Genomic DNA, 25808 nt, shown 5'->3' with positions numbered 1-25808 from the left:
TGCCATTACTCATCACCAAAACCAAAGAAGTTTCGAACAGAACCATCAGCAGGGAAGGTTATGCTGACTCTCTTTTGGGACAAGAAAGGCGTCATTTTGGAGCATTACATGCCTAGAGTGACCACTGTCACCAGTGCATCATACACAGATCTCCTAAAAAATCATTTGCGGCCTGCAATCAAGTCAAAGCGACGTGGATTGCTGTCAGCAGGTGCAAGGCCCCACACTGCCCGTACAACAGTTGCAACAATCACAGACCAGCGTTTCGAGTGTCTTCCTCATCCGCCAAACCTTGCCCCAAGTGATTTCCACTTGTTTGGACCACCCAAAGACGCAATGGGAGGAAAGAAGTTCCTTTCTGATGAAGAGGTACGTCACGCGGTGCATGAGTGGTTGCGCATACTACCAAAAGAATTTTTTTTTCTAAAGGAATTTATGCACTTCGTAAGCACTGGAGGACTTGCATTGAGCATGGGGGAGATTGTGCTGAAAAGTGATACAGCTTTGTACCGCTTCTGCACAATAAATAATATTTAAAAAAATATTTAAGTTTTCTATTTGACTCACCCTCGTATTAAGGGCTTCTAGGGATTAAGGAGGGGTCTTAGTAGGTAATGTTTTTAAAAGGAATCCATGTCCGAAAACTACTGCTGATCACTTTCGTATCCCCCGGTTCACGATACGCACACAACGGAGGTAATGAGCTCTGACCTGCGCGCATGGAAGCTCATGACATGAGAAAAGTTTCGAGTACCAAGCGTCGGATTCTCTTCTACATGACGAAGGACGTCCTCTTCAGAGTCGAGACTGCAACGTGTATGTGGCGCATCACAGTCAACCCTGCTAGTCGGGAACTTATCGTTTCTCGCAGCCGTTGTAGTAGAGTCGGGCCAACGGCCTTGCCGCAGTAGTAACACCGGTTCCCGTCGGATCAGCGAGATTGAGCGCTGTCGGGATGGACTAACACTTGGATGGGTCACCGTCCGGGTCTGCCGACTGCTGTTGGCAAGCTAGGTGCACTCAGTCCTTGTGAGGACAATTGAGGAGCTTCTTGACTGAGAAGTAGCGGTACCGGTCAGAAAAACTGACAACGGCTGAGAGAGCAGTGTGCTGACCACATGCCCATCCGCGTCCCGTGGCGCCTAAGATCTGAGGATGACATGGCGGTCGGTCGGTACCATTGGGCCTTCGGGGCCTTTTAGGACGATGTTTGTCTTTTTTGTTGTGGTAGTAGGGCGAAAATCGTATGTGATGTCTTAATTAAAGCAGAGGCCGATGGCGCCCTCTTCTCGGTTGGTGAGCGTATTGTGGAAATGGAGATGAGCGTCTGGCGTCATCGGCCGGGAGGCCCCTTATGGAGCAGGTCCGACCGCCTCGGTGCAGCTGTTATTACAGTCGACGTTACATTGGGCGACCTGCGCGCCGGATAGGGATGAAATGATGATGAGGACAACACAGTCCCTGTGCGGAGAAAATCCCCAACCCAGCCGGGAATTGAACCGGGGCCCGTAGGACGGCAATCCGTCACGCTGACCACTCAGCTATCGGGGCGGACTGCGTACTGTGAAGCGGGAGATATAAAAGTGATCCAATCTGAGGCCATCCACGGTTTCTTCCGGCGCGGCGGCTGGCTTATTTGGTGAAAGCAGGCAGCATCGCACGCGGGTTGTTGGCTCAGCTCACTACTTCTGACGTCGTACCCAAAGCTGGTAGTGGTCCTCCGGGAGCAGAGTGGAAGATCTAAACTATAGACACAGACGATTCTACGTCAATATCGGATGCGAATTTCTCGACCTTCCCTAACGGGTAGAGAATTGTAGGGTCTCCCTCGATTGGTTATGTGCGCACTACACTTAGACAGATGCCACTAGGGTGGCAGAGTACTTGTAGCGTGCGCATGTAATTTTATTTGGGTAGATGAAGCCTTCCCCCACCCCCCGCTACCCCGCTACCCGCCCCCTCTCTCTTAGTATAAGTAATTAGTTGCCTACCAAAAAATCTAAAATAGATTAACCACGTTATTCTCAGAGAACGCTTTCGTCTTCGTACATCGCAAATAGAAATGCCAAGCTACTGAAGCAGCCATGATTTGGTCCGTGAATTAGTATCGCTTATTAAAGGTAATAATCTCCAGATAGTATTAGGAACAGGAAGTTGGTTGAAACTAGAAGTTAGTAGTAACAAAACCTTAAATACGTATTGGAATATACATCGCAAGGAAAGATTAGATGCCAATGGAGGCGGCTTATTTATTACAGTAAGGAATTCGATGATTTCTAGTTAGGTTATGACTGAATCTGGAAGTGATATAATCTGGATCAAATTAAGAACCAAAGATGAGTCAGACATGATAATCGGGTAGTTTCACTGTTCGCTTGCGTCAGGAGCTATAGTGGCAGGACGCTCCAGAAGGATCAAAACATTCCGGAAACACGGAATAGTGTGACATTCTTCTAAGTATCTTGTCCGAAAATTACGTAGAGCAAATAGAGAACCAACTCATGAGGGTAAAGTCTTAGGCCTCCAAGCAACAAACAGACAAGAAATTTTCGATCAGTTAACGTAGAAGATGGTATGAGTGATCATAAGACTGTGGTACCATCAATGACTGCGGCTGTTCATAATGATTTTAGGAAGACTGACAAGATAAAAATTGCAGGGTTTCTGAGAAGTGACCGTCAAATACGCATTTCTAAGGACGAAGATGTAGAGCACAAATAGATAAAATTCGAAATCATCGTCCAGCACTCCTTAGACAAGTATTTCCGAACAAGGTTTTAAGGGATGGGAAAAACCCACACTGTTAGAAAGTTGCTACGAAAGCAAAGACAGCTTCGTCACAGATTTAAACGACGTCAAAACCTACCTGGAAAACTAAAGCTGAGTGAAAAGAAACTGAGTGTAAGGTGAGCAATGAGAGAATCGTTCAACGAACCTGAGGCAAAAAGATTGGGAATCGCTTTGACTAAAAATCCTAATAAGGAAACCCTTCAGTGCGACGTCGCAAAGGGACAATGATCTTTGCAGCATTCGATGTCCGACATATCGTATACCATGCAACCATAATATTGGCTGCTAGTGGCAACACGGAGTGGGAGTGCAGCAATAGGCGACGGAGCATAGTTACACAGCTTAATCGACGAGTAACTCACAACAGTGCTACAGTGCTAGTGATGTTGATACATAGCAGAGCAATGGCAACGATAAACAACGCAAACAGTGCATTATATCTACAACAATAGCTGCCGAAGTTGACATTTCGCCAGAAAGGAACCTAAGGAATATCGAAGAGTGAGAAAGAAGTGGCAGGTGAAATGTTAGCGCTTCTGCAAGACGAGTCAGTGGAATGTGGTGTCATACACGCTCGACTGTGCGAACAATGTACATGAAGAATGCAATGGTGACGATACGTGCTTAACAAGTGAAGGTGATACTGGAGCAGATGTCGAGCCATGTAGTTCATCGACCTCGGCGAAAAGGGAACAGCAAATCCAGTCTCTAGTGAAACATAGTAAAGGACAATCGTTGTCCAAGGAGCGGGTACTAAACATAATTACATACATGGAAGGTCATCTGCAGCACGGTAAAGAACAATTATGAATAAATTTCGAATAAGTCCGCAGAAATATGACCCTGTAGCGCTTAAGAAAAACTACAGGTATTCAATGGAGGACAAGGCGCACTTGTTACAAAAACAGGTGTTTGAGCGCTTCAAGGATGCTCGATACAATTTACAGGATGTGCGTGATAATAAACTACTACATTATGCACATAAAATTGCGTGCGACATAGATTACAGTGACTTCAAAGGAAGCAGTGAAGGGCTGCATAACTTCAAACAGAGCTACAGAGTAGGAAGAAATAAGATAACGAAACTTCAAAGAAAGCGTCCACATGCAGATGCACAGGAAACTGCACAAATGGCCAGAAAATTTGTAGATGAGGTAAAAAAACATATTCCATCTTTCAGTAAGGAATTTGTTTTCAACTCCGGCCAAACAGGATTTGAAGAGGAGCCATGGAAACTAAAGGTATCAAGAGAGTTGTATCAAGATCAGCTAACATCAGTGACTTTACGCATTAGTATACAATCATGCCGACTGTTAACCTGGATGGTAAATTGATTGGAAAGTTATTTATTGCGCTGTGAGAAGTGGAATTGCTCTGCCCCCTACGATTCTTTCTCGTGTGCGTGATCTTGCTAGAACAGTGGGGAAGATTTACGTCGAAGCAAGCAAGAGTGGGAAAATGGGCTAAGAGAACTACAACTATGGTATGAGCACTGCTTTTGGCCAATAGCTGGACCAAAGAACTTGCTTTTGCTTGATTCTTCGTCTGCATACAAAACTCATATTGCTTTAGAGTAAACTATCTCTCCTGAAAAGTGTGTGACATTGCAGTTCATACCACCTGGAAACACTGAAGAAATTCAGTCTCTATAGGTTATTTTCTCCGAGCCTATGAAAATGTTGTCACATTATCTGCAGCTACTCCTTAACGGATAGCCAATTTCACGATAAGCTTCACGACAGACTGTTTTGCATTCGGTTGCATTCCATCCCATTCCATCAGTTCTCATCACCTCCGTTACACCAGTATGATTCTACATGCATTCTTTCAGAGTGGATACCTAGCTGAACGTCCAGCACGGTTTGTAACTGCCAAGGAATTCACATTCGATCTTGCTGGTGCGAACTTTTATGATCACAGTGGCTCTCCATTTTTCATCCGGTGTTCATGGTTTGTTTTGAGCATTCCTTGAATGCCGACGATGTCTATTTTTGTGAAGTGTAGTTACTCATCCAATAGAAAGTTGACTTCTTCACCTCCCGCACACTAATTATCTGTCGCCCTCCTGATGCATATGGTGAGTCATTAGCAGCTAATATTTTTCCTGTCATAATTGTGAACACGACACTTTCAAATGACCCTTACTGAAGATTGAACTTGTGACCTCGCGCTCGAGGGGTTCCTTGCAAGAAACCCTTCTGCAGAATCAAAAAGCGGATTAAAATCATTCAGTCACTCAGTGACAGAGAGAAGGACGAAATACTGAATTCGGTCTCCCAAACAGTTTCATCGCGGTCCCAAACTTTTTTCAGTAGCAATTTTCAATACATGTGAGTACTAGTGAACTTCAGTGGATACCAAGGCTGCCGAATATGAAGGCTGTTTCAAAAATTCGAACCGCAAATCACTCAGTTTTCCCATTCCATACATGTCAGCTCTTGGTTTAATGGTATGGGATGCCATATCGGGTATAGAACACGATGAGCAATATCTTGCATGTCAGATATTCTGAGCATGCGTCTGAGCGTTGACCAATCAGATGGCACAACGCCACCTACGTTAGACGCACAGCATCTCCCTTCAGCACAGAATATTGGCATTCAGTTCAGGCCTATAGGTATATATGCCGTTTCTGAGCACCAGCAAATTGGGAATCGTTTGAAAACCCGTTGTTAAGTGTGTGATTCGTTGCAATAAAATAATGAGAAACGTCATATTCGTGGCAAAAGAATTATTGTAACTTGCGTATTATGAGACTATGTCATTTGAAGGTAGCGACACACTGAGGATCCACCAAAAACCATTGTTCTTCGTACAATTTGTTATAATTAAATTTCAGGTAGTAACATAGCTACGATTAAAGCATTTAGCACGCGGTAACATGTTAGAATTCGCGATAGCTCATCTATTGTCAATTTAGTGTAGTGAATAGCGTCAACGATCCACGACCAGGTGGGTGGTAAAGAGATGGTTCGTGTCTCGCGAAGTTTAAATTTTTTTTCCCAACAGTCGCGTATTTAATAGGTTCTGATGCTTTATTATTAGTTTAATTTAAGTATATACTACATATATGATGTTATGTAAATATAAGTTCACCTTTTTTTCTTTACGGATTCATCTTTTCCAAATATGTATTGACTTTAATCCATTGTCTCTTAATTTAATTTTATTTTTATTCTTCTGCACATTATTTCAGTCATAAATTTACAGGCATAAAATATTAGCCTTTTCGTCCAATATTTTTCGCATTTATCTTCTTGTGTCGTCTTTGGTAGTGTGATCCTAGTTATTTTGTCGAAATATGATCGACTAGACAAGTAAAATTGATACTTTTATCTCAAAGCAATGGATGTAAAAATTTATTAATCCGAGGACTCCCATCTTGGATGCAAGAGTGCAAACTGACGTCACTTCCCAATGAGCATAGTGTTTTTACGTTAACGGACCACTGCAAAAAAGGACTTTTAGTGGAATGTGATATGGAAGTTGCCCATAATAAAGATATTTAATGAGAAACGTTTGTATTCGCAGAACTCAAAAGGTGAAATGTCCATTAACAATGAGACACACACTAGGATTGGTATGTTCAACCTAGTGAAAAAATGAGGAAAGGCTACTCCTTTAGGACAACACAGTAATGAATTTCTATAACAGGTCAATATTACTGAGACTACCTTGCAAGTTTTTTGGTATGGTCGTCTTTTCACTGCTGAATGCTAGCAACCACTGCCCAATTTATGCTAATTACAACAGCAGCCAATTATAAGGTATTCTGACACATTCGGAAAACGTGCGTCAAAGCCCACGAAAGGCAAAGGTCCCGAGTTCGGGTCTCCGTCCGGCACACAGTTTTAATCTGCCAGGGAGTTTCATATCGGCGCACACTCCGCTGCAGAGTGAAAATCTCATTCTGGAAATGGAGAACACGTTTGGCAACATCATCTCTGGTGGGCCACATGAATTTCCACGCGCAGCAGCCTGATTGGCTAACTTCAATGCTAATTAAATTTCGAAGGAAAGACTGATACCTGCTGCCATCATGCATCGAAATAATTCTATGGTGAAAGTTTAAAATTTGTGCCGGAACGGGCCTCGAACCCCGAACTCCTGCTTAACTCAGGTTTTGTGTCTGTGTGTTGGTGTGTGTGCGTGTGTGTGTGTGTGTGTGTGTGTGTGTGTTTTGTCTGTTCTGTCGGACCACACACACACACACACACACACACACACACACACACTATATAGCAATGGTAATTGACTTGGAAGTGGCGCAACATACCGAATTTTTTCTTGACGATTATTTCTCAGCACGACCTACCCTGCAATACACTTACAGACTTTTCAAATTGTTTCTGACCACCCTGTATAAACTACTGCTGTTCTGAACGCGTTATATAATAATGTTTGATAGAAAATAATATATGTTTATGTTGAAGATATATCTGAAAGAACTTCTTCATTTAAACAGTTAATGGCTGCTGCTAGAATATACAAGTTTGATTTTTTGTCTTAACAGTTTATTCCCTGTAATAAATGATGGATACTACAAACAGTATCGAGAAAAAACGTTTCATGGTTATCTGAATCCGTTGTGAGCTTCACTTCTGCTCAGGAAAGTTGCCAAATAAGGTAAAAATCATTCCCAGTCAAAAAGTCAAATATATTGTAACAACAGCAGGTAAAACATAGATCAAAACTATTGTAGTGAATGAGAAACTGTGACAAAGAAGTCCAATATCACCTACTTAATTCTTATTAAATTACAACAAAAATTTGAAACACTGTATACATAACAGTATCAAAATCTCAAAAGAGTTTTACACACATTTCTTTATAAGGATCATGTATTGAAGCTGTTAAATAAAGGTTCTGATCCATTTGTCATCCATGTAAACAATATGATATTCATGTATTGAAAACTATGATGGAAGGGATCGCTTTCTGGGGCAAATAGTCAGTCTCAACAGAATTTACGAGATTTTGGAACAAGCACTATACTTCATCTACATAACATGATGAATAGGCCTGTACAGTAACAAATATCTGGATACAAAACTATATTGGTCTGGAATATATGTGGAATCATCGGTACATCTTTTATTAACCATTCCTCTCCCAGCATGTTGTCATAACACCTACACTATGTGATCAAAAGTAACTGTACACTTGATTGAAAATGACTTACTGGTAATGCTGGAATTCAATATGGTTTTGGCCCACTCTCGCAAGCATAAGCTTAGTTAGGTACTGGAATGTTGGGGAATGGCAACACATTCTTCACAGAGTGCTGCACTAAAAAGAGATATCGATTTTGGTTGGTGAGGCCAGGCATGAAGTCGGCGTTCCAAAACATCCCGAAGAACTTCTATAGGATTCAGGTCAGGACTCTGTGCAGGCCAGTCCATTACAGAGATGTTATTGGCGTATAACCAATCCGCCACAGGCCGTGCATTATGAATAGATGCTTGGTCGTGTTGAAAGATGTAATCGCCATCGCCAAATTGCTCTTCAGCAGAGGGAAGCAGTAAGGGGCTTATAACATCCATGTAGGCCTGTGCTGTGATAGTGTCAAGCAAAACAACAAGGAGTGCAAGCCACCTCCATGGAAAACACGACCACACTGTAACACTATTGCCTCCGAATTTTACTGTTGGCACTCCACACCCTGACATTACATTCACTGGGTTCGGTTCGCCACATTGTGTACCGTGATTCGTTACTCTATGTTTTTCCACTGTTCAATTGTCCAATGTTTACACTTCTTACACCAAGCGACGCATCCTTTGGCATTTACCGGCGTGATGTGTGATTTGTGAGCAGCCGCTCTACCATAAAATCCAAGTTTTCTCACCTCCCATCTTACTGTCATAGTACTTGCAGTGGATCCTGATGCATTTTGGAATTCCTGTGTGATGGTCTGGATAGATGTCTCCCTATTACACATTATGGCCCTCTTCATCTGTTGGCTGTCTCTGTCAGTCAACAGATGAGGTCGGCCCTTACACTTTTGTACTGTACGTGTCCCTTCACGTTTCCACTTCACTATCACATCGGAAACAGTGGACCTAGGGATGTTTAGGAATGTGGAAATCTCGCGTACAGACGTATGATACAAGTCACACCCAATCATCTGACCACGTTCAAAGTCCGTGAGTTCTGCGGAGCACCCAGTTCTGCTCTGGTTGTTTTGGTTGGGTTGTTTGGGGGAGGAGACCAGACAACAAGGTCATCGGTCTCATCGGATAAATAGATGGATGGGAAAGTCGGCCGTGCCCTTTCAAAGGAACCATCCTGGCATCAGGCTGGAGCGATTTAGGGAAATCACAGAAAACCTAAATCAGGATGGCTGGATGTGGGATTGAACCGTCCTCCTCCCGAATGCGAGCCCAGTGTGATAACCACTGCGCCACTTTGCTCGGTGTATTCTGCTCTCTCACGCTGTTTTAATGATTACTGAGGTCGCTGATACGGAGTAGCTGGCAGTGGATGTCCGAATACTTTTGATTGCATAGTGTATTTCAGAATGCCTACAAAACGCACTTTAGGTAAATTACAGCCAGTAGAATGGAAACATAAATTGAAGAAGTAAACGTTAAGAGAGTCCTGACCATTCGAGGAATTTAACAGTGTGACATGTGACAAGATATGGAAATATAATGAGTGGATGTAGAGTGCTAAGTACTGTAACCAGTGACATGGGTGTGTATGCAGGATGTATAACATGAGCCTTCTAAAATTAGCATTATACTGTAACCAGTGACTTGGATTCACACACAGGATCGATAACAAAAGCGTTTTCAAATTAGAATTATGCTGTAACTAGTGACATGGATGTATATACAGGATGGATAACATAAGTCTTTTAAAATTAGCGTTGTTGAAGAAAAGGCTACGAGAAAATGGGCGTTTGTGAAGACAGAAAATACAGCACCTAATCCATTAAGACCAGAGGAAGACTTTGAAGTGTAATGGAAACACATAAAGAAGGTAGCACGCTTTTGCATATGCATATAGCAAAAGTAAATCCGAAGTTCCAGCACAGTGGTGCTGTCTGTTCAGACTGTGTACATCCCCTTATCGCTGCCTTGGAATCTACAGCAGCGAAGACAGAGAATGGTGGCTCAGTGGTAAAACAATAGCCTCATGTTCAGAAAAACAGCATTCAAATCCTACCACCCTTGCATCCAGATTTAATTTCCTAGCGTGTCCATAAATCGCTGAAGCCAAATGCTGGGAAAAGATGGCTGATTTCCCTTCACACGTTTTCCGTTGTAATTCATCTGCAGCGACCTCGTCGGCGATAGAATATTAAATCCTAATCTTTCTTCCTTCTTGAATAACATTGATCGAAGGGCTCAAGTCGATATTCGCCATGCAGGCTTAAATAACACTTGTAACGAAACAATGTCGCAGGTAGAGATATGCATAGCATGAGATTTGCTGGCGTAATCTCTCCTGCCAAAAATGGCAGCACATATTTATGAGTATTTATTTATTTACCTATTTCATGTTCCATAAATCCAGGTACCGAGTGAATCGAAAGCATATGGAACGTGTCAAATTGTACAGAGTTCAAAAATAGCTTACATGACTGTAAAGAGATAACGTACTCGATAAATCAATTACAGAGCACATACTGAGTTAACTGAAAATTGTGTTTCACTGTAGAAGTATGGGTAATATGTAATGGAAGATAAGTTATGCTAAATATTATAACAAATAAATATAAAGATTTCATCTTGTTGAACATAATTCATGTTAGAGTAACTGTAAGCTTCCTCATGCTGGAACTTTGTGTAGGTCACATGTTACATCAACTAGAATGGGAAACTACTGTGGATTTACCTCCTTGTTCCTTTACCTAGGACTTTATGGTCGTGACATGTGTATTCATCATCAGGTGCATAAAGAAGTATGTTCAGTTCTCATTTATTCTGCATCTGACACAACAGTATCCAAAAATCAATCCACAATGAGAAAAAAATCCTGTTGTGTCTCAGTAGAAATTTAGTAGTGACACCAGAGAAACTAAAATTTTAGCAAATCTCTCCTCTGCTATAGCGCTATTTATTGTAATGCAGAAAAGGCGCAGCTGCTGTACTTTGCCTTTAACAGACAAGAGACATAAGAGATGAGGGTCCATGACTCCATTGGGACTATCTTCTGAGTAAAATAGATACTTCTGGATCTTGCAGACTCATCAACACAACGATCATTGCATTACCTCAGTTGACAAATGCAACCAGACATTGAGGCAACAGTTGATAGCAAACACAAAATCGAATTGTTGGTTCTTTATTTGATTGTTTAGTGGGTGAAAATTATATTGAAATCATATTGCAGAATTGAAGGTTTGGCTCCTACCTTTCTGATCTTAATGTCTTTGACATATGGCACTGCTCTGAGAACACAAAGAAAAGTTTCTCTTAAGTTTGGATTTCACTCGGTAGCTCTCTATACGATACTGGATAAAAGAAAGAGTTTCATTCCAGAATGAATTTTCACTCTGCAGTGGAGTGCACACTGATACAAAACTTCCTGGAAGATTAAAACTATATACTGGACTGGGACTTCTGTTGTTTAAAATAAGAGGAAATCAAAAGTCTTCAGGCAAAGACTCTACAATGCTTCCCAGGCACAAATAACCGACTCCACAGAACTGAGAGAAGCAATGAACAGACAATACCTCCAATAGGACCATAGATTGGAGGTAAACTAACTGTCAGAATGGCGAACACTTATACTGCTTAAGAATTTGATGCTACTGAAAGTTTTCTTGAACTGAAACACAGTCTTGTTAGCACATCACCTTCAAATTTATATATAGAGTACTGTCTCTTTCATTTTTATACAATGCTGTGTGACATGACACATGATTACACTCAACACCCAAATGTCGCTATAAATAAATCAAACACTTCATATTGTTTTCTTAATTGTTCTTTCCCTTTTTCAGGATTATTTTTTTTCCTGAGATGTTGAACTGATCCACAATGAAGTCTCAAAAGAGCAGCCCTCTCCTCTCCTTCCTGGTCTTCTGCTTTTTTGGAGGTGAGTATGTACTGTACTTAAAACACTCCAAATTCATTGTAAGAGATTTGAGATATTTACTAATTAATTGCAATGTGTGAACATAAGAAAAGTCCTTTCATTCAGTTATATGGCTCTTTAAACAGTTCAACCAGTTACTTGTGCTTTTCCCCGTTTCTTTCACGTGTAGAGTACAGGAAGAATTATTGCTTACTCCTCTGTGCATTATGTTGTCAGTTTAATCTCTTTGGGTGTGATAGGTAGCGAGTTGTAGCGTGTACCCAGATTCATCGCTTAGAGACGGTTCTAGAACCATTCTAAATACACTTTCATGGGATAGTTTCATCTATCTTCAAGAAAACCTGCTACAATTCATGCTCCCCTTCTTTGTACACATTCTTTTATGTAGCACAACAATTGCCTGTCCAAATACAAATAAATTCCACTTACTAATCAAACTGATTTTACCCACAGTACTTTTCTCACTACAAGTTGCAGCCATATTGCAATGCATTTCACTGCAAAATATTAAATAACATACTGGTGAGTATAAAAATCCGCTTTATAAATGTAGTACAGGGCAACTAATTGAGTACACTGATGTCACAAAATTCAGACTGCTGCCTCACTGCTTCAATTAATCTTTCATCATTAATTATAAATTTCAACAAAAGAAATAATGAAATGAAACAATTCATCATCAATAATGAACAAAAACAAGTTATATTAATAACAAAAACCACAAATAAAACAAATATGGAGATGTGCGCATGGCTGTGTCTCTGAACGAAATGAGCTTGTGGGGTCACCTTATCAACAACAAACACACGATGTCAGCCATCAAAACGTTCTTCCAGAGAATCCTTGACATGATGTGATGTGACAAGACGGGATGGCCAGTGCATATACCACTATGTGAAATGCATTGGAGAATGTTTTGCGTGACATGACATGACGTGACAGCCAGTGTAAATTGGCCTTTAGATGGCAACGTTGATCTTTTCTGAGAAAAATATAATGTTAAATGTGAAATGTCATGATTGATTTAATTTTTCTCATAATATTTCACTAGTGTTATTTCATATAATTCTTAGGGCATATACACCTCTTAATACTAGATGAATTGAGATTAATTCACTCTGGCTATCACATCATATCACATCCTGTCACATCGAAACATTCTGCAATGCATTTCAAATGGCAGCATCCACACTCCACAGTGGCCATCCTGATGGTCTTGAAGTCTGACATTATCTGTCTGTTGTTGATCACATGACCCCCCATGCTCATTTCCACCAGATACAAAGCCATGCAAGACCTCCATACTTCGTTTCTTTGTGGTTATTGTTGTTATTATCAACATTTTTGTTTATTATTTGCTACAAATTGTTTCACTTCATTATTTCTTTTGTTAAACATTATAATAAATGACAAAAGATTAATTGAAGTAGTGAGCCAGCAGTCTGAAGTTCACAACATCAGTGCACTAAATTACTTGCCCTCTACTAGATTTATAAAGTGGATTTTTATGTGTAGCGGTACGATATTTTATATTTTACAATGAAGTGATTTGCAATATGGCTGCAACTAGAAGTGAAAAAAGTACTGTGGGTGAAATCAGTTTGATTAGTAGCTGGAATTTATTTGTATGTTAACTGGTATTTGTAGTACTACGTAAAAGAATGGCCTGAAATATTCAAATACTCGAAATTGTTTATATACATATATGTTTGTGGCAGGCATATTTATTGGTAAAAAGCTCTCTAGATTGTGTGTGAGAGAGTTTTGCCAACTTCAATGATCAATATTTACGTGGTATCACTAGCTAACCCCAGTCCAAATAAGGCACTTGATGTATTAAAAATACAAGACGTAAGGGAAACCTATAAATCTTGAAGGAAAGGCATTGAGGGAGATATGACTATTATACAATAAATTACATTGGGCAAACAACGAAACATTACACAAACCAGTTTTTCATGGTGTGTGATGGCAGCTCATAGCACTCACGGTGTTTGCAAGGGGCTCCCAAACCTGGATTTCGTAAATCAATTTCCCAATATCGCTTCTGGGTGGTCATATAAAGATTTCAAACACTATTCTGGAAATCCGCTTCTAGCTGACAATTTTCCAATACGTAAACGGTTTTGAAACATGCCTGGGCTATCAAGATACATCTTGTTTTCAGAATATTCGGTTAATATGGTTTTTATTGTGAAGTGAAGGAGAAGCAGAAATATTAGAATGACCATGAAGCTGTCTACCTGTAATATTTAAGTGAAGGGAAATAACGATTGTGTTGACTGAATCAGAAACCGGATCAGATGTCTTCCACATGCCATATTTAACTGGGCTAGCAAATCCGCTTCAGACCTTAACATGTAAACTCGACAGCGAAAAGCCGTTTCCGAAATTCGAAGATTTGTAGTGACTGTACCCCTTTTAGCAATTCCTGGTGCAGTTTGATGCAACAAATTAAAAATCTGTTGCCTTAACTTTCTAAAATATAAACTGCAAATTCCTCGAGCTCCTTGTATAGTGTGTGAAATTGCCCTTCTGTACCACTTAATGACATTTTTCGGTCCCACACACTTTTTTGTGTTGTTTTGCACTTCTGTCTTACTTCTCTAATATGCAATATATCCATGCAAGCAGCAAATCAATAAATATCATTTTCGTACAAATGTGGACTCCAGCATCCACTTATATAAGCTATCACATTGTATGTGTGCAATTCACACTTAAGAATAGTTGAAAATCAGCTTACGAAGATCGCAATTCCCGCGATAAGGAAGTTGAGGACAGCTGAGGGAACTGAAATCACGGGAGTTGAATTGGCTTGACATGCCAGTGTGAATACACCTAGGTGACGGCGTTGTAACGTGACGGCCATTGTGTATTATTCGTTACACTCTGGGACTTTCCTTTCGAAGTTGTTAACAACTGTGATGCTATATCTCATAAAAAGATTTCGTGAAATAAGCCCATCAGGAATGATAAATTATTGTACATAGTAAAAGCATGATTCTATTTAACGCAAAATGAATTGCTTTGCCTGGTACGATTGCTACCAGCAATATCGATACCATCTCGTCGGCTATCATGTTTGTCAGTCTGGAGAAGTGGAGAGGCTTTGAGACTGTAACTCGTTGCAGATTCGCTGAATTGTTTGTGTTTTGACAACGAGTTAAAATTTCATAGAGTGGCTGAGATACTAGTTACAGCGCTCCTAGCGGCAACCAACGCTAGCTCTGCCGCCATGTTCTCCTTAGTCAAAACATTAGGAGAGCGTTACTGTTGTTTGTGTTGGAAGTGTGTCAGCTGTTGTGATATTACTGCAATATTTAACTTTTCTAGTTGACTTTTTTGTTACAAAATATAAAGTCAACATGCCTGCAGTGTGTTCAGCGTTCAACTGCACAAATCGCAGCGATAAAACAACAAATATTTCATATTATAAGTAAGTATATTAGTACCGAAATACGACACACGTTTTTTAATGTTTATTAAAGAGTCATTTGCATTGGAACTGTAATTATGCTTAAGACAAATGCGGGAAAGTAATTTATTTATCGTTGATTACAGATTTCCTTTAAAAGATAAGGAAATTACAAAAAGATGGGTTATAAATATGAAGCGAGAAAACTGGTTTCCTACTACAGCCAGTTACCACTGTTCAGCTCATTTTGAAGAGAAATATATGTACCACACAAATGTCCAGAGGCGCCTTTTGTCAAAAGCAGTACCTACTGTCTTTAACTTTCCACCACATTTACAAAAGCAAGATAAAGTATTACGACCACAACCCAGAAAGCGATCTTTTGACAATTTTCAAGATAGTGCTGTTACAGTGACATCATTAGCACAAAGTAAGTCAATAATTTAATTTTACTCGGTGTTCTTATTACTTTGAATTACATACTTTCTATTATAATCTTATGGTGTAACTCTGTTATAAACTTATGATGTAACTGCATTCTTTCAGTGCCTGTCGGACCCACATCTGTTTCTGCTGACCACAATTACTGTCTACGAAGCCCTAAGAAGTTGAAAACACAATATAACAGAGTACGAGCAGAGAATGTGCGACTAAAGAAGCGGATAAAGCAAATGAAGCAACTTAGTGTACGACACAAAAGAAGAATAGTGCAGTTACAGACTTTAGTTGCTGGTTTGAGAAGAAGGCTGTGTAGTTCAGTTTCTGATATGTTAAACAGTGAACATGTAGTTCGTTTGTTGAAGGAGCTATTGGAACTTCAGTGCAGTGCTAAAGTATGCCATTATTCTCAGCAAATAAGGAAATTTGCCCTGACCCTAAACTTTTATTCTGTCAAGGCATACAGCTACTTACGAAAATTTTGAAATTACCACACTCAAGAACGCTTCGCCGTTGGACAATGTCAGTGGGTGGCCATCCAAGTTTTACTGAGGAGGGTTTCACTAAAATTGCCTCTGAAGTTGAAAATAGCACAACCCAAATTTTTGCAACATTGATGTTTGATGAGATGGCTATTAAGAAGGACCTTGTTTGGGATGGGGAAAAAATAAGAGGCTATGTTGATTTTGGGGAGGGTGGTATAGAAAGTGATGATAGCGAGGCAGCAAAAGAGGCTCTTGTGTTCATGGTCACAGCGCTAAACAGAAATTGGAAAATTCCTGTGGGTTATTGTTTAGCTCACTCCCTATCTTCTACTGTAAAGCTAAATTTGGTACAACAGTATCTCCGAAAACTTGAAGACACTGTGGTTTGCGATGGTACTGCCACAAATAGATCTTTAATGGCAAATTTAGGGATCAGATGCGATGAGCAGGGAGCGCAGTGTTGGTTTCCCCACCCTTCAGATAATGATATGAGGGTATTTTGCATGTTTGACACAGCTCACATGCTAAAGCTGGCACGTAATTTACTTGCAGAAAAATTTTTTTTGTTGTATGGTACCATTTCAGGCAGTGATAACATAATTAAATGGGAATATTTTAAAAAGTTTGTGGACTTGCATGAAAGGGAAGGTTTGCATGCTGCAAACAAACTTAGGAGGCAGCACATTCTGTACCATACTCAAAAAATGAAAGTGGCTTCGGCAGCACAAACCCTTAGCAATTCTGTTGCAAATGCCATGTTGTGCTGCAAAGATCTAGGCATTAAAGAATCTTATGGGTGTGAGGCAACAGTTAAATATATCAAAATGTTAGACAGTGCCTTTGATTTATTAAATTCTTGTCACACAATGAGCAAGGGCACTAAGGCACCAATTTTCAGAGGAAACGGAGACACAGTCTGGAAAAGGATCAATGAATACATTAAGTATTTCAAGTCTTTAAAGCTTTCTGACGGAAGTCCTGTTATTCTGTCTAACAGAAAAATGCCGTTGTATGGACTTACGCTGAATTTAATGAGCATGAGGCAAATTGCAGAATTGTATGTTTGGAAAGAAAATGCAGAGCTCAATTATATTTTGACCCCTAGAACAAGTCAAGTTAACTTGGAATTATTTTTCTCCAGCATTCGTAGTAGAGGAGGAAACAGAAATAACCCAAATGCTGTGCAGTTTAGATCAGCATACAGGAAATGCTTAATTGCACAGATAGAAGGTTCTCAAAATGGCAATTGCCAAGAATCAAATACTAGTATGCCACCTCCTGCTACCATTCCATCACTTCCTTTTGCTAAGGTAAGCCCTGAAGCTGTAGACCATGATTATGTGCCAGATTATGCCTCACTGAGTATGTACTCAGAATATGTCATTGAGTACATAGCTGGAAGTATACTGAGACAGGTGACAAACAAAATTAACTGTACTGACTGCTTAGAAGTTATTTTTGCTTGTATTGAGGCTAAAAGAACTGGATTGATTGCAGTGAAAGATGTGAAAACCAGTTTAATCAATCCAGCTAATGATGTTGTTAAACTTTGTAATGTTGCTGAGAAGGGTGTCAGAAATAATGAGGACATAATCCTGAAATGTCAGAAAAACGTTTTGTTGAGGTTCCAGACAGAAGTGTTGCAATTGGTGAGAGGCTCCTTATTTATAAACAATGAACATCTTTTTACAGAAGCTGAATTTGGTGAAGAGACCCATTATGTTAAACTGATAAAACTGCTGTTCAAACATCATTTTGTATGTCGAATAAATCACTTATGCAAATCAAAATCATCTGAGCAGAGAGGTAAAGTTGTGAGACAACTATACACGAAGATTATTTTATTTAAAGGTCAGCGAAAAGACTGAAAAAATACGAATGTCAGTTAAAACATTGTAAAAATTAAATGTAAATAAATTATTTTACTTTCCCTGTAGATTATTATTATTATTGAATTACTATGCTTGTGTTAAGTACTTGTAACACATATTTCAAATCATATTCTCGTCCACAGTGTACTGGTTTTTGAGGCTTTGACTGTTTACTTTGAAATAGCGACAAAAATATCGCATTTCTGCGCCCGTTACTGTTTCTAATAGTTAACCACAGCATGTTTAGAAGTTGCACCGTAATATTCTGGTGGTACCTGCTCATTGCATTAATTTATGGGCAACAAGTAACGTTATAGTGGATGGACAGACTTATTTGAGTTGTCTTGTAGTGTTATCTACATCGAAAAGTTTAGCCATATTTCGACAAAAACATCCCTTTTTGGTGTCAGTGTACACGGAAATCACTGCTGTCTATTGCTTGTTTTAGAAAAAATAAAGCTAGTATGGGCTATTTCAAGTAAGTCAAACGCAGTTACAAAGGGGCGGGACACAGCAGACGAATGCCTTGACTAAAGAAAACGTGGCGGACAGAACTTCAATTTGCTTCAAACATGGCGGACCTATAGCCACTCTATGAAATTTTAACTCGTTGTGTTTTGACATGCTCGCAATTGCATGTGCAGTGGCATTAATAACGTTGCTAGAAGATTTGAAGACTGGATAATGGAACATTTTTATTAGTTTTCGGGAAGGAAACACAAAACGCCAACCAAAATGTTCTTACTACCTCATAATGAAACTATTGCCACAACCGCTGTCTGCAAGTACATTTCGAAGTTGGAAAGTGAAGAGAATATTGTGTTTATGCGAGAATTACCGGGAGCAAGTGTGATGCTGATAAATGTAGTCTATCTGGCACCCGGCAGTAAGCGTTATACGTGTGTCTTACGTTCGGTGTACAAGAACGTCATTGACGGCGAATCTAATAACAACAATGAAAGTAATAATAATGATTGTTGCGAAGCCGAAGAGAACAGGCATTGTTATGCCCTAAATAGATAGTAACATTATCAAGAGATTAACCGCGAAGACTGGTTAGAACTGATGGATCAGTGATTCTGCATCAAAAGGTACAGACTTCGTGCAAGACACACACACAAAAACTATAATACTAGTTTACCAACCAAAGCAATTGGTTTCTTTTGTAATACAACCCTCCGTCTTGTCCCAGTGTTCCGAGGATTGAACGAAGACAGCAGTAGTGAGAGAATGAACAGCGGCAGTCAAACAACAGAGGTGGTTTCATCTGAGGACATGGGACAAATGTATATATATGTCAGTCAAGGAAAGAACGTGCCAGATAGAAAGTTATTGGTTGATTCTCAGTTAATATGGATTTCGTTAGTGTGTTTTTCATAGGCTGACAGTAAGATTAGCTGTATACAGCAGAAATGTATACAAAATGTCATTACACATACAACTGCCATTTTTATGCTGTTAGGATATGCATGTAGTGATAGTTTACCTTGAAGTTTGTATGCAATTGTGAACTGATGCCCATCCTCTAAATTAATCGTTTAGGAAATTTTGTTAAAAAGTTGCACCACCCGTATGCTTACTTCCCATGCCCTCTAAACTGTTACTGTCAAGTAATAGGAAGCAAGAATGCCTTGACCTTGATTTTTATTAATAGGTGTTCTTTGCTGAGGATGGCTTATGTCGGAGTCCCAGACCCTTCAGATAGTTCTTTTTGAGAGGCAATAGAGCAATGTGTCTAAATTTGGTTACATTTTTATGATGCACCTTGTAATGTAGGCTACTGTAAATTATAATTCCACAGAGGCAGTTGGGCAAAATATTTGATGCAAGTGTCTTTAAAATTGTACCATACTTTTTACAGAGAAGTGACAGTTCTTGTACTGTATTATCTTGAAGTGTTCATTGGAATTTTTTTTCTATGATCTTAATGTACAGGGCTGCCTATTCAGATAGTTATGTAGATATTTTTGAGTTGTTATTCAGTTGGTTTGTTTAAAGTTGTTTTCCTCCTCCCTGATATACAATATTGCTTCCACCTGTCAAAATAGTATCTGTGTATGGAAGTTTTATTGAGGCTGTGTATATGCTGTACAGACAACTGAAAAAGCAATACATTTCTTATTGTATTGTATATAGTTGTTCATTGAATCTTTTGTTTAAAACTGATATGCTATGTGATGTTGGGCATATGAAGAATTAAATGCTTTTGTGAGTATAGAATCATATAATTAGTTACATGTAAAGTAAATTAATAATGAAGTATTTCTACATTGTCTTTCCAATTGGCTTAGGTTAAAGCATATGCTTATAGGCTGCAGAAACTCTGTATGATTCATGTTGTTTGCTTTTACTGTAATTAACTCCCTTACATACCCACCTTTTTTATACATCTTAGTGGATTGCTGAGTAACTCATCCTTACCTTAATTAACAATATATACATATTTCATAGTTCAGAAACTTTAAATCTATTGATAGAAGCTAGTTTAATTTGTGAAGAGGATGGGTTTTTGAGCTACATCTCCACTGAGCTGTGCAGCAGTTACAAATAATTCATTATGTGGAAGAGAGTGGTAGTTGCAGTTCATACAAAGTTTGGTTTGTGCCGTTTTTTTTTCTCTCCTTTCATGATCCTCCAATAAAAAGATGCTTGATGTGTCCAAGAGAATAACACATGTACTTCACATAGGTGAAGTGTATAATTTTTCAGATACTACTTATACCAGAAGTGTTCAGGATTCTCATTAAGTAACACATTGCCAGTGAATACTTACAGGCATTTCCATTGTACTTACTACTTAATCTGGAGCACCTGTAATTTTACAAAACAATGTGAACAAATTTTCACTGTAAATTGTTCTTGTTTTGTAAACAAAGTTCATAGCCCTTTCATCTCAATGGAAAACAATTTTGGTCATTTGATGTTTCCAAAACACCTTTATTTTGCTTCCTTCATATACTGTTCAGTTTTGTTGCCTAGTTACATTTTCATTAGAGGCTGTGAAGTTTTGGTTGTCTTTTTGTAAATGATGCATATGGTTTTCTGCCTGGTCTTCCAGTAAGATATGAATTTTGCCTTTTCATTTTTTGTTATTTGATATACACTGAACAGCAGTATTTCTTTTGTTACTGGTTAGTGCACTTTGCAGTTGACAAAAGCCACTGGATTAAAATGTTTTCTTCGTCTTCAGGGAGTATAACAAGAAGACTGAAGTTAAGCAATCTGAAAATTTTGCTGCCTACCATGTAATACAATTTGCCTTAGCTATTGGAATACCTTCCTGGGCAGCTTCTGTGACTATTGTCATTTATTCAGACTTGTAATTTCTATTGCCACCCATACCTGGAATGAGATGCTCCAGTTATTGACAACCAGTTGTTCCAGCGATTGGAGTGAAAATCTACAGAAATAAAATTCCTAAATAGAAATTCATAATGTAATTAATTTTTGTCAGTGATTTGTTTTGTACTTCGTGTAGAATTGAGACCTTGGTGCCAGTCATTAACAGGGTTGTCAAAGACTGAAATACCCACCATTAAAATTGACAGCTCAGTTTGATCTTATTTTTAACATTTTGCTTTACATCCTACTGTATCATGGATCAGTCCAATATACTATTATTACTGAATTTAACTTGTGAGTATTACGTATGATGCATTAAAGAGGAGCCTTGCCTCAACTTTTAGTCTTGTCGTCAGAACATCAACAATCACCTCACAATTCATTTTCACTCCATAAGATAGGCTACAATGTTATCATACAGTAAGTTCCATTGCCCATATCAAAGAGAATGGACTTCACTTTTCTTATTATGTAACAAAATTGAGAGACCTTAAGTGTTAGACTGGAGCACTGTTCAAGAGTGGAACTTATGCTTTATTGATGTTTGTGTTAATGTCTGTATTACATTATCTGTTTTAGAAAATTAATACAAATGTTTTATTTCATTTATACTGCATGAATTTCATTTTACAAAATTTGAAGTATTTTCAACTATATTCCATCTGATCAGTACCTGATTAGTATTGCAACAATATTAATTCCAGGTAGTATCATCCACAAATGAGGTGGCCACTAGTGCAGACCTTTGTGATGCACCATATTTAATGAGTAGTACATATATTTTTTGTTATTGTCATAAAATTGCACAGCAGCCAATTACTTCCGTCCACTACAGTATAATCTGAGCCACCAACTGAGCATATTTATGACTAGTGCTAATAAAGTTTGTGCAGTAATGGTTTTAGAAATATGACACAAGAAGTTCAGGCATCTTAAGACAGATACCACTTATATCTCCAGAATTTAAAAACTGTATTTTCTATAAATCGGTTCTTCTTAAAATAATGTTGTACGCAGGATAAGAGAGCCTGTTGAAATCTCAGTGGAATTTCTTTATTGTATTCTACAATTTGTAAGTGTCCAGGCAGTTTGGAAACAGATGTGTATAATTTATTTCTTATTTTCCCCATTTCATTTATTGTGGTTTGAGCTTCACATGTAAGAAACTAAACCAGCATACAAAAGGACTCACTATTTTGAAACAAAGTGTCAGACCAGTAACGTCTGCATGCCCCTTTCATAACATTCAGTTTTTCCTTTTTAAATATGTTTCTGAAGATGGTGCTATCTTTCCGCTGAAATGTGGGCAGCATCTTTCAGTACCTCAGATTTTTCTGTAAAGGTTCCTTCTTCATAGACATAGCTTCTTTTTTTTTAGAGCTGGTTATGTGAGAAGGGTTTAATGAAGTCTTCAATGCTCTTTTGCCAGCTCAAACCAGACTGTGTACTGTGAATGTAACATAAACGTCTGGCTACACTGCAGATCAGTACACCACCACAACTAAGAGTTCTTATTCATGTTTCTTGGGTTCACCAATTCACAACCAAACTCCCACCGGAACCTACATTCATGCACATAATGCAGATTCAAAACTAATATTAAATAATGTCAGCATACCGGTGTCTCTTTGCATGCGCACACATCACCACATGCAACACTGCTTTTTTGGGTGAGCCTGCAGGTGCCTGTTCCTTTTCTGTCCATCAGTAATCTTCAGTTCTTGGTGATGAATGTCTGGCATGTACAAGTTATTGTTTTCTTGTTCCTATTTTCTGTTGCACATGGAATGACAAGAGGATTTCATCCATATCTTTACATGCACTGCCACTGGTGCTCTGGTTTTTGTTTCACATTATCAATGGGTTGCAGCTATTACATACCCATTTAATAAAACTGTATTTCTTCCCGTGATAACTATGTGTTGCATATGTTGGCAGCCTTTTGAATTTTTGGCTGTCACACATTACCTCCTCCTTTGTTCCATAATATTTTTACTTGTTATTTGTGTTAGTGGCATTTATGTTGAGAATAGAGAATATCAGTGTTCCATCTGAATTTTTTGCCTTTTGGACAGTTATTTTTGCTGAATATTTGGTTACTAGCAAATGAATTATTTGTATTACTTGTATTTATAAAATACTTGTTTGTGTATTACTTTGTTAATAGAAACATTATTCTTTACCTGATACACTGTCAGTTCTCAATCTAGTTCTACAAACTTTTCAGCTTCTTCAGTCAGTTATTGTATACTTACAGCTTGTATAAGAAGGAAGAATGGCATGCATGCACAACTTTAATTTAAATTCGCAAATATTGTAAGAATACTTTATGTATTCAGAACTGTCATGCCCACATTAATGGCACATAACATCATCGCACATACAATATACGTGTCCAAAGTGATTTCATAACTGAGTAGCACAGCACAAGCGAATTGCTTTGTTGTGCCCACAGAACACACATTTGCGTACTACTAATGTTACCAACTGCACCCAGATCCTGACTGCCATTTGTATCTGTGTATGGTCATGTAAAATGAGATTCCTGCCATTAAGTCAGACATCTCTGATTACTCTATAGTTAATTTTTCATAGCTAAACTTAATTTTGTGTCGACCTCAAGGAATATATCAGCCTGAATAGTAAGTTATTCTATATTTATCACAAAAAAACCTCACTTACTGTTAGTAGTATATCATAAGACTGTTTGTTCTGTCTCTCTAGTAGTAGGGTTGTATTTTCTTAATAAATTTTTGAAAACTATTTATTTTTATTCACTTTCGTGTATTGTATTGTATGAGAGTGGTCAAACAGTGTTTTGAAGTGATGCAAGGCACTTAACTTTTCTCCAAAGTAATAACTGAAATGATGAAATTCCTGTTATATCTGAGCAAAACACACTGCAAATTCCTGTGATATCTGAACAAAACACACTGCAACATCAGGTTCACCATTCACATGGAACAAAATGTTGGCAAAGAAGACTCGAGGTTATATTTGAGGGAGTTCTGCTTATAAGAAGAAAATATGGAAATATAGCTTTGTGTTATAAGTTGCCATTGGTTCTTTTTAGCACAGTATTATGATGACCGCCATGGTGGACACAATTTAAGTGATCTGCAGTAGCATTAGCCTATGGAAAACCTCCAGTAGTGGCTTCTCGTAAATTCAGTAATGCTCTTGGCTGAGAGTGGTACAGGTAGTAGATGAAACGGGCAGTGAGCACCAGGACTCTGTCTTAACCACACACCCAATATCACCCACATCCAGCTGATGATCACTTTTGATGGAAATAGGGCGTGGAGGTAGTGTGTGGGTACCTATTGTAGGGTTGGCAAAAGAAGCTCCCCAAAGTTGCAGTGGGCTTCATAAATCAGCTGATATCTCACCTACATGTCTTACGGCATGAATTTGTAATGCCCCACAAATTGTCCATATTTTCATATGTACAGTTGAATTTGAGTAAGTGAACAATAGCCAAGGTCCCCAATGTTCACACCCATAAAATATCTGGAAGTTAGAGTCGTTTTTCCTACCGTGGGACCAACTGATCTTCCACCTCTGTAAGTGAAGTGAAATTCATTTCTTTACTTGCCAATACCACCACCCTTTGCTCAGGGTATCGTACACATTTTTAAATATTATCACAAGATCATTTTGTGTGCCAAAAGATTCTCTAGAAGAGTGTGGTTGGTGTAATCAACATTACCTTGAAGAGTTGTGTAGAAAAAGGTTCTTAAATAGGCATAAGTGGGAAGAAAATTGTGCTAGAGTTGGCTGTTTCAGCAAGGTATGGTCCACACTTGTTTCTCATTAGACAAGCATGTTAGTGACCGTATTTGAAGACTTTGTAGGGGTTGTCAAAATCATGCTCGTTTTCGGAGAAGATTGTGTTGACACATCCAAAGACATGTCAGGAAAAATGAGTGCTTTGATGAGGAAAAAGTTTTCTTTCTACAGAAGCTTTGAATGCTCTAGGGATACTCCAAAGGCCTTTTTTTTTTTAATTTTTGAGAGGTAAAAGATGTGATTTTGAATACAGTAAGCAAAATACTGAACACACAAATGAAGGATGCTAATACGTTACCTAAACTAAGTTATCACTGTACATATTTACTGTTTAGAAGTAATTATTGCACATTATAATTCATTATAGAATGCAAATATGTACCTTACCCAGTTTCCCTTCTTTTTGTTAAACTTGCTGAGTTGAGGGTCATATCTTCTAGGCCTGGAGTTTCCCCTTTGTCTATTGGAGAAGCCACTTCTAAACCTCTATAAGGAAAAAACAAGAACTTCACTTATACGGGCATCTAAGAAAGAACGCAAAACAGAAAAGAACTTGTGTTAGAAACTAACTAATATTGATAGTGATCATATCTCTGGTTCTCTTAGCAGTAGCATTTTGAAGTCTGT

General features: G+C 38.7%; 1 protein-coding gene across 2 annotated transcripts in view; it reads left to right on the top strand.

Moving 5' to 3' along the window:
- LOC124790139 overlaps window positions 1-25808 on the top strand; it is a 302687-nt gene that overhangs the window by 205710 nt on the left and 71169 nt on the right. The window contains exons 1-2 of one of the 2 annotated variants that reach the window (XM_047257726.1): window positions 11497-11508; window positions 11744-11838. In XM_047257726.1, coding sequence (XP_047113682.1) covers window positions 11781-11838 — 58 coding nt within the window. In that variant the 5' untranslated portion in view covers window positions 11497-11508; window positions 11744-11780. Of the gene's footprint in view, window positions 1-11496; window positions 11509-11743; window positions 11839-25808 lie in introns of those variants that run through there. The other variant, XM_047257725.1, reaches the window with a different exon arrangement.

Source organism: Schistocerca piceifrons, chromosome 3 (genome assembly GCF_021461385.2).
Source record: "Schistocerca piceifrons isolate TAMUIC-IGC-003096 chromosome 3, iqSchPice1.1, whole genome shotgun sequence".
Lineage (NCBI taxonomy): Eukaryota > Metazoa > Arthropoda > Insecta > Orthoptera > Acrididae > Schistocerca > Schistocerca piceifrons.
This window is presented reverse-complemented; position numbering and strand designations above follow the sequence as displayed.